The sequence below is a fragment of the Emydura macquarii genome, unplaced genomic scaffold (genome assembly GCF_026122565.2).
Source record: "Emydura macquarii macquarii isolate MOO-44397 ecotype Brisbane River unplaced genomic scaffold, CSIRO-AGI_Emac_v2 contig_1253, whole genome shotgun sequence".
In the NCBI taxonomy this organism is placed as follows: Eukaryota; Metazoa; Chordata; order Testudines; family Chelidae; genus Emydura; species Emydura macquarii.
The window spans coordinates 41480319-41490192 of NW_027131390.1; the positions used below are offsets into that span (position 1 = coordinate 41480319).

At 51.8% G+C, this 9874-nt stretch overlaps 1 protein-coding gene across 1 annotated transcript; it reads left to right on the top strand.

Moving 5' to 3' along the window:
• Positions 1–366: 366 nt before the first annotated feature.
• On the top strand, positions 367–6040 carry LOC137154251 (uncharacterized). Its single transcript, XM_067549937.1, has 4 exons — positions 367–580; positions 3797–4232; positions 4984–5324; positions 5940–6040. The coding sequence occupies exons 1-4, from the start codon at positions 367–369 to the stop codon at positions 5948–5950; spliced, it is 1002 nt and encodes a 333-aa protein (XP_067406038.1). The 3' UTR covers positions 5951–6040.
• The last annotated feature ends 3834 nt before the right edge of the window (positions 6041–9874 follow it).

Sequence of the window (9874 nt, forward strand, 5' to 3'; positions counted from 1 at the left end):
GAGAAACCTCCTACCATTTATGTCCCACGGGAGCAGAAGATCACAGAATTCAGTGGCTTCCCGACTAGACCAGGAGACATTACAGTAGAGGAATGGATCAAGTCTGTGAAGGTGGCTATGTGTGTGCTACGAGTACCTGAAGAAGATCGTGTGGACTTCATTGAGGAACACCGTAAGGGCCAGGCCAAGGCCACAGTAAAGTTCATGGCATAGGCAGACAAAGCAGATGTGGAAAAAGTGTTTGAACTCCTCCTAGAAGTGTATGGAGACAAGGTACCTATTGGAACCTGACTAAAGAAGTTCTTTGAGAGAAAACAGGAGCCCGGTGAAACTGTCTGGGCATACGGGTATGATCTCTGGGAGAAAATGAGCAAAGTGGAGCAGCGAGACCCTCGACGAATTCCAGACCCGGATATGGTTCTGAAAGAGCAGTTAGTGCTGGGGCTCCAAGGTGACTCTCTCTCCCGAGAAATGAAAAGGAGGTTTAAGGAAGAGCCTGGTAAGAAGTTCTATGAACTAATGCAGGCTGCTATTACATGGTCCGAAGAAGAGGACGTTCTGGTGGGGGAGAGAGCCAAGCGTAACACCCATACACCAAGTGGGGCCCTAGTGAATGCAACTACTGGGGAAAAGGCCCTGCCCCAAACAGGGTTAACACTAGAAAGTTTAAGTGTAGCTGTCCAAAAATTAATGGTCCAACAGGAGGAGATGCTGAAAGTGATGACTGAGGTGATGAAAGCAAAAAATCCCACTAATATGCCAATGTATCCAAGGGCCCGGGGACCCCGATGGCCCCCATTGAAGGATGAGCTAGGAAGATACATTTGTTACACTTGTGAAAGGCCTGGGCATACTAGCCAAGAACGTCCAGTGAGAAGAACAGAGTCCCAGGCATTCTAAACCAATGGAGCACCAGGAGTGAGTGGCCCATCTATAGTAGAAGACCAAGCAGTAACAGAAGGATTCCTAGGCCTGTCCTTGGTGGAAAATGCATACGATGTTGAAGGGAACACCGACAGTGCTCACTTCTGTGAGTGAGTGTTTGGAGACTGTCTAACTACTGAAGTATGTATAGCAGGGGTGAAGACCAGATGTTTGTTAGATACTGGCTCAGAAGTCACCACCATTACTGAGTCACATTTCCAACAATATTTGAAGGACAAGGAGCTGCTCATGCACAGCCCACGGTCTGTACGTCTAACAGCAGTTAATGGATTGGCAATCCCAGTGGTGGGGTGCCTGGAAGCAGACATAAAGTATGTGGGCCAGACACTGCGAAGAAAATGCATCTTCATCCTGAGAGACATAGTCTCCGAAGGAAGTCATATGGGAGAAGGAATCCCAGGGATTCTAGGAATGAACATCATTAGTGAGCTGAAGGAGCTACTGTTGCCAGGAGGAGGAACTAGGAAGATGAACCGACATGGGCACTCTAAGAAGAATGCTGAGTAGAGTACTGGCTCGAGCAGAGTGGCAGAGTCGTTCCCTGGGCCCCACTGGGCAGATTGGAAATGTTACAGTGGGCAGAAGACACAAGACAGTTATTCCTCCCTAGAGGGGAAAGATCCCTGATGAACGCTGCTGGGTAGCAGGAAATACCAATGGATATCGAGTGCTTGTTGAGCCTACATCTGAGGCAAGTCTACCTAATGGCTTCCGGCCAGCCAATGTACTGACTAATGCTGCCAAATGAAGAGTACCAGCGAGTCTTCTAAACTCAAGTGCGAAGGCTGTGGAGTTGCACCCTCCAAACAGAACTGCAGAGGTACACCGGCCTGGGGAGGTGGTTCCTCGGGTGATGGTAACATTTGAAGAAGATGGAAATGAGCTGCAGGTGACAAGGAGAGAGAAGGGAGAACAAGTTACCTTTCCTCAAGAAAAGGGTGGTGGGAGACTGCCAGTTCCAGCCCAAGCGGAGCCCCAGGGGCTGATTCCTGCACAGGTGGCTAACTTGAGGGTGTTGCCAGAGAAGCACCAAGAGGTTTTCTCTTCTAAAGATGAGGCGACCGATTTTGATGACTGGGTCAAAGGTGTCCATGGCAGGCTAAAGACAACCTGTGAAGTTGCTCTCAGTACAACTAAAGACACAATCCAAAGTAACAAAAGGACTTCTGATCTCCTGTCCAGCAGGGCTTTCATAAGGCCTGGTGACTATGTACCAGTTCGTAACCATAGATGCTGGCAACGTAATAAAATACAGGACAAGTGGGAGTCAAATCCTCACATTATGGTCGCTCGCAACAATCCTGAACTGGCAGTTTACACTATCCAGCCTAATAGAGGAGGTCCTGAGAGAGTAGTACATAGGGAACAGCTAAAACGCTGGACTTTCAGTCCAATCAGGGCCCATAGGAGGCATAGAGCAGCATGCCCCAAGGAGACTGAAACCAATGGGGCAAGCCCAAACCCCAACAAAAATAGCCAGGTTCCCCAAATTGACCTGATGTTATCTGGGAATAGGGGAATAGGAAATATGGGTAATGGAATACCACTTGTAAGAAGATCCCAGAGAACCACTAAGGGTGAACCACTTGTTAAACTTAGAGATGACTGTGTTATGGAATTTAGGTAGAGAAGCAGACATGGAGTGTTAAATATGTTGTGTTCTTTTGTTAATTGTTAATTATTTTTTGTATAATATGATGCTGGTAAATGTTGTTAATATGGGACCTAAATGCACTGATGTGAACATCCTGGGTGTGGTAGAATTTTAGCAGGGGGGAATGTAAGGGGTCTATTAGCCCCTTACTGAAACTTAGTGGGTCTTTTTGATTGGCCATCTCTGGAGGAAGCAGGACCCTGGAATGGACAGCCCCCAGGGCCAATGGAGAGAGGCCAACTCAGGTCAGCCTGATTGGCAGAGCGGGCAGGCTAATGAGGGAGCCGGGGGGAGCCCTCCCTGTGAACTGGAGCTGCCTGCTTGGGCATGCCTGGGGCAGAACTGACTGGAGCTAAGGACAAAGGAGCCAGCAGCTGGAAGAGGAGCACAAAAAGCTGAATGGAGCCGAGCTGACCAGACCCACAGCAGCAGAACAGAGGGGCATCCAAGAGAGTCAAGCACAGCTGCACTGAAGTAGAGCGAACTGGGGCAGGAGGCCTCTGGAGCTGGGTGTGGTGAGCAGCTGGGGAGAGTGAAGGGGACTTTGGGAGTGTGTGGCTACTGGCAGAGCAGGGGTCTGACTCTGCATCCCTGCAGCGCAACCAGGGTCTGGACAGTAGGCCTGCAACGTGTTACACAGACTGTGAACCCCAGAGACACTGTTTGTGGTGCCCCAGGCCAGGGGGCAGTGTTGGGTGTTTTCCTCTAACCTTTCTCCTCTTTTCTTATTTTTTTAATTGATTTGATTGCTGTTTGTGTAATAAATTGTATTGCTTTGTATTGTATGCAATGATCAGTGGGTCAGGGAAGCACCCAGTACCCCGGAGTGGGGACATCCTAGCCCCTGCCTTAAGGGACCATGGCAAGATTGGGGGTTGAGCCCCAGGAATCCTGGGCCCAGCCTTGTCGGGGTTACAGGGATCCCACCACACAGGAGAGTGGGAGGGGAGCCCTTGAGGTCAGGTGGGCCTCTGGGTAAAAGGAATGGGAGCAGGGGCTCAGATCCTTTTGCTAGCCAACTCTACCGGGGTAGTGTAGAAGCAAGGAAAGTTCCCCACAGTAGTGGGCCAATTCCCCCACTTACACTTACATGGGAGGGGGAGATATTAAATCTTCTCTTCCCACCACACCCGGCCCTTCCTCTTCCTCCCCCCACAGCAGCAAGAGTCACCCTCTGCCTTTGTCTCCCTGACGCAGTGACCCCCATCGACCAGTTGGAGGAGGACAAGGGCCTTGCCATGGCGGAGGAGGTAGAGGAGGAGGAAGACCTGGCCACACAGGAAGAGGAGGTAGATTTGGACACGGAGGAGGAGGAGGAGCGAGAAGAGGAAGTCTTGGCTACAGAAGAGGAGGATGAGAAAAATGAGGAGATATTCACAGAGGTGGAGAAGGAGGAAGAGGAGGAGCAGGACATGTCTGCAGAAGAGGAGGAAGAAGAGGCGAGCCTGTCAGCAGAAGAGGAGGAAGAGGAGGAAGAGGAGGAAGAAGAGGAGGGGAACCTGTCGGCAGAAGAGGAAGAGGAGGGGAACCTGTCGGCAGAAGAGGAGGAAGAAGAGGAGGGGAACCTGTCGGAAGAAGAGGAGGTGAACCTGTCGGCAGAAGAGGAGGAGGAGGAAGAAGAGGAGGGGAACCTGTCGGCAGAAGAGGAGGAGGAGGAAGAAGAGGAGGGGAACCTGTCGGCAGAAGAGGAGGAGGAGGAAGAAGAGGAGGGGAACCTGTCGGCAGAAGAGGAGGAGGAGGAAGAAGAGGAGGGGAACCTGTCGGCAGAAGAGGAGGAGGAGGAAGAAGAAGAGGGGAACCTGTCGGCAGAAGAGGAGGAGAAGGAGGAAGAAGAGGAGGGGAACCTGTCGGCAGAAGAGGAGGAGAAGGAGGAAGAAGAGGAGGGGAACCTGTCGGCAGAAGAGGAGGAGGAGGAGGAAGAAGAGGAGGGGAACCTGTCGGCAGAAGAGGAGGAGGAGGAGGAAGAAGAGGAGGGGAACCTGTCGGCAGAAGAGGAGGAGGAGGAGGAGGAAGAAGAAGGTCTAGGAGGAGTAGGACTTGGTCATAGAAGAGCAGTACCTGGCCACAGAGCAGGGGGGGGGGGGGAAGAGGAGGAGCTAGCCACAGAGGAGGAGGACCAGGCCACAGGAGTGGAGCACCTGGCCATAGAGGAGGTGGAGGACATATCCATGAAGGAGGAGGACCAGGAGAAGGAGGCCATGGAGGAGGAGGACCTGGCCCTGGGAGTGGAGCTCCAGGTCACAGAGCAGGGACAGAGGAAGAAGAGGACCTGGCTATGAAGGAAGAAGAAAAGGATCTGGCCACAGAGGAGGAGGAGGATGAAGACTTGGCTATCAATTAGGATGAGGACTTCACAACAGAGGAAAAGGATGATCTGGCCACAGAGGAAGAGCAAGAAGAGCAGAAGGAGGAGACCTGGCTAAGGAGGATGAGGATGTGCCCGTGCAGGGGGAAGAAGAAGAGGAGGAGGAGGAGGTCCTGGCTATGGAGGAGGAGGAGGACCAGGTCATGGAGAAGGAGATTGTGGACATAGCCATGGATGAAGGTGAAGAGGAGCAGGGGGAGAACCTGGTCACAGAGGATGATGAAAAGGAGGAGGAGAACCTTGCCATGGAAAAGGAGGAGGAGACCTGGACATGGAGGAGGAAGCGGCGGAGGCGGAGGATACAGCCATGGAAGAAGCTGTCCAGAGATCACCATGGAGCATCTCCAGGGTGGAGACAAGGTACAGTCTTTGCCTATCGTAGCAGGAAATGAGGCCGTTCTTCCCCTTGTCCCATCTCAGCTCCCTACTGTGGCCTGGCTTGTCCAGGATAATTCACAGACCCTAATGGGGACACTTGTCCTCTAGGATCTGGGACCACACAGAAGGGGGCATTTGTCCCACTCAATCTGGAGTACTCTCCCTCTGCAGGCCCTGTCCCAGCTTCTGACCCTGCCTGTGCTGGAGAAGGCGCTGGTTTCAGGAAATGGGGGCAGCGGGGGGCTTTTCCCAGCCTCCCTCATGGTTGGTGTGATCCCCAAAGAGGGTTTGCATGGGGTGGGGGGTCTTTGGGTAATAGGCTCACTCAGTTCCCGCCCCCACTTCTCTCAGTTCAGAACATGACTGAGCAGATCAGGTTCCTGATACTCTGAGCTGCTGTGTCACACATGGGCAGTCACACCCACTACGAACATGCAGGGGGCACAGGAAGAACCGAAGGGTTAGATTTAGTGTCTTCTATTTCCCTCACAATATTATGGCATTTGGCTGCACGTGAGGGTGCCCATAGTAGAAGCGAACCTGCGTCAAATCATCGTTAACACACACTGACACACCCACGTTTTCATTTTTGGAAAGGCCCTTGCTAGGGTATTTTTTTCTGAACAAACTGAGCCTGGATTGGCCATTTGGAAGGCAGGAGTTGAAGAACAAATCAGTGGAGCACACACTAGCTGGACTGAGAACTGGATGCCTGATAGATCTCAAAGTAATTCTCATTGGGGAGTCATCACTGAACTGGGAGTGTTTCCACTGAAAGGTACACCTTAGCCACAAACAAGTTATTTGGCTTAATACAGGGTAACTGGGTGACATTTAATGTCCTGGAATATTCAGGAGGTCAGACAAAATGATCCAATGATTCCTTCTGGCTTTAAGATCTATGGAACCTTATGAAGCATCTCCCCCGGGTGCATCACCACACAGAAGAGAGGGTTGGACACCCTGGAGTTGCCCTGCTCCAAAGTGGCCCTGGTGGAGAAGACCACAATGAGTGAAATATGGCTCTGTGGATCTGGCGGGAGGATGGGAGACCTCGGACAAAGAAGGGCCTCCCTGAGCTGGGAGGCAGATCAGTGGGGCTGGAGGGCACAGCAGAGAGCAGGGAATCCTGGGGCTGAGGACTGGGCAACAGCGAAGGGGAAATTCTGTGCGGAAGTGATAAGGGCCTGTGGGGAATCATGGGACTGGAGGGTGGGCTGAGGCTGGGGGTAGAGAGGTAGTGGGCAGCTGGCAGAGGATGGAGGGTGGGCCAAGTTTGAGGGGAAGGAAGTAATGGGGAGGACAGGGCCCAGCTGCATTGCCAGGGGGTCCTGCTGGATGTGTCTGGGCAGCCTCCTTTCTGGGAAGTGCCCAGGGGTCAGTGGAGCCTGAATCTCACATTCTCCTTTGTGTCTCACAGGAACTGACTGAGGATCTGCCCCAGGACTCTGGGCCCAGTTCTGTCCTCTCCAGCCCCATGGATCCCATGTGAAATGTCACGTACTGGAACCTCCGGTCTGGCTCCCCAGCCCCGGTGTTGCTCAGCTCCAGAGATGCTGCCTCCACCATGGTCAGTTGTCTTCCACCTCCTGAACAGCCTGCACTGAGGGGCAGGAAACCCCCGGCCAAACAGACACACTATGGGCGTGGGTGGGGATTGAATCTGGGCCCTTCACCTCCAATAGCACATGACCTCTCAAGCCCCCCATTCAGGACACAAGAGAAAACTCGGCCTGTAACACCCCTCTCTCCATTCCTATGGCTAGACTGTTGCCGTGGTGACAAGGAAAGAGCAGGAGAACACCCGTGAGAGAACCCCAGGGCTGCACAGTTGGGTGTCACTGGGACATCTCCGGGAGCAATGTACAGAGTGTGCTGCTGAGGCCATTTTCCTTCTCTGCTCCCAGTGAGGCCACCCTGCAGAATGTGTCTGAGCTGTTTGGTGATGGGCTGCAGGAGTCACCACGTAGGTGAGCAGCAGCCGTAGCGCCTGCATTGATCACGGGCCAAAACCTGCCGCCCTGACAGGCCAGGATACCCTCGTTGATGGCAATGGGAGGTTAGCCTGGAGAGCTAGCTGCTAGGGCCAGGGCATAGAGAGAGAGGACTCAGAAATACAGCAAACCAATGGCAAGCGCAGCACCGTCCAAAGAAGTGAAAGAAGAGAGCTAGAACATCTGGGGAGCTGCTGCGGTCCAGGAATCCCAGCCGGAAAAGGGATGATGGATGGTTTAGACACAGCAAATCCTCCATCCTGGTGTGGGTTAGACTTCATGAAGCTTACATTCCCTTTTCACCCTATGGTTCTATACTTCTGATTCCATGATCTAACGAGAATGGCTGGAGTGCAAGCATTTCGTCCATATCATCTGCAGTGAAGACAGATGCAAAGAATTCATTTAGCCTCTCCACAATGGCCTTGTCTTCCTGGAATGCTCCTTTAACACCTCAATCATCTAGTGGTTTTACTGACGGCTTGGCAGGTTTCCTGCTTCTCATGTACTTAAAAAGTAATTTGCTGTTAATTGTTGTGCCCTTAACTAGTTGTGCTTCAAATTCTTTTTTGCCCTGCCTCATTATAATTTTCATTTGACTTGCCACAGTTTATGCTCTTCTGTATTTTCCTCATTAGAATTCGACTTCCAAATTTTAGAGGATGCTTTTTCCCCTCTAAGTACCTCTTTTATGCTGCTGTTTAGCTACGGAGGCATTTTTTTTATTTTTTTGATCATCTGAGTGGTTAATTTATTTGGGGTATACATTTAGTTTGAGCCTCTAGAATGTTTTTTTAAATAGTCTCTGTGCAGTGTCCTGGCATTTCACCCTTGCATGTTGCTTTTAATTCTGTTTAACTAGCTCCCTCACTTTTGTGTATTTCCCCTTTTGAAGTGTGATGCTGCTACGGTGACACTGCTGCTTGCCCACACGCAGGGCTCAGCTGCAGGCGCTCCATCAACCGGCAGGGCTTTGGTTCTCTACTGTCACAAAAGGGGGATAAAAGGACTCCTTGTCTGTGTGAGGGGCACCGTTACCATCATGCGGCCAGTCAGCATTCACAGAGGTGCTGGACGTTGAAAGAGTTAAGAGTCTAAAAGAAATAAAATAGTTGTAGTAATAAAAAAGGGAATTCATGGCTTCAATATTAGGAAATTAGCTTAGGGAAACAATGGGTTAATCCTCTGCTGAAGGGAGGGAGTCCTTAGCTAATCATAAACCCTGAACACAAAAATTCCGTTAGAGAAGGGCAAAAGGTAAAGTAGATGGGCGCATGCTTAAAAAGGTAATAGAATATTAACACACACCTTGCATAGAGAATTAGCTTATTAGCATGAACATGGAATGATGTCTTGTATGTAGAAAAGAATGTATGTAATAGGCGGTCGCGAAAGTTGTAAACCTTTTACTACCCAGCCAATGGGGAACGAAGGGAGGGACTTTTTCGGCCGGGATAGGGAATATAAACTGTTGAAAAATCTAAAAAAGGCGCGCTCCTTGCAGAATACATTTTTTTTTCTCTTGAGTTGCGCCCAGCTTTGCAAAACTGTTTAAGAAATAAAAGTAGTTTTTTTTTACTCTTTACCCGTTTATGTCCGACGTTCTTTATTGGACCTTTTTGGTCCTAAGTAGAAAAACTAAGAAGGTGTTTCTAACGTCAACCGGCTCCTTGGCAGCTCGGGGCACAGGGCAGAAAGCGAACTCACAGCCTGCCTGATTCAGTGTACTGCCCACCCGCTGCTCCCACCCACCATACTGCTCTTTCCCCCGTGCCTGTTCCCAGCCAGTCCCAGGGCCTCTTTCCAACAGCAGCAAGTCTGGGGAGCGAGGGACAGGAACAATATTGACCCACTTATGTCAAGAAGTTGGATAACCTGAGCCGAAAGGCCCCATGGAAGCACATGACCCCAGGAGGCTCTGGGGGGGCTAGCAGGGGAGAGTCAGTGGCACGAGAGGGTGGGCACAGGGTCGCCTTCGCTCTAGCTCAGGGACTATGCTGCTAACGTGACACTTGTTTTCCTTGGCGTTGTGCAGCTGCTCGTCTGTGATACGCCCCAGTGCAGCTGGGGAGCTTTGATCTATTCCTGCACCAATGAACTAAGCCAGGCTGCGCTGCAGGGACGATGTGAGGAGGGGCGGGCCGGGCAGCTTCTCCCTGAGCCATCAGAGGAGATCGGCCCCACTGCCATCGAGATGCGGTTTTAAAGTCAGTTTCCTAGTCAGGGAGCTGCAGGGGGGCCTGAGGCTATGTCCACACTGATGGCAGCGAATTCACCAGCCTCAGTGTAGACATAGCCTCAGGGGTCGTGGAGAGGCACTTTGCGCGCTTGAGCGGCCATTTTTGCTAAGGGAAGTCCCTTGGCACCGGAAGCGGAAGTGCCATTTTGGTTCAGCTGCCAAAGTGGGCGCGGTTAGTTCCGTGGCTCTGTCCCCTGCGCCGGGCCCGCCTCTCTCCCTGCGGTACGTGGGACGCTCCCGCCGGGGCCGCGGCTCCACCCCGCCGTCGAAACTGCCGCCGGTTTGGCCGAAGCAGCAGC

Excerpts from the sequence above, each read along its gene's own strand:
- LOC137154251 (XM_067549937.1), top strand. The coding sequence starts at position 367 with ATGAGCAAAGTGGAGCAGCGAGACCCTCGACGAATTCCAGACCCGGAT. Across the intron at positions 581-3,796 it reads GGTGGGGGAGAGAGCCAAGC|TGACCCCCATCGACCAGTTG; the intron begins GTAACACCCATA and ends TCCCTGACGCAG. Across the intron at positions 4,233-4,983 it reads GAAGAAGAGGAGGGGAACCT|AGGAAGAGCAAGAAGAGCAG; the intron begins GTCGGCAGAAGA and ends ATCTGGCCACAG.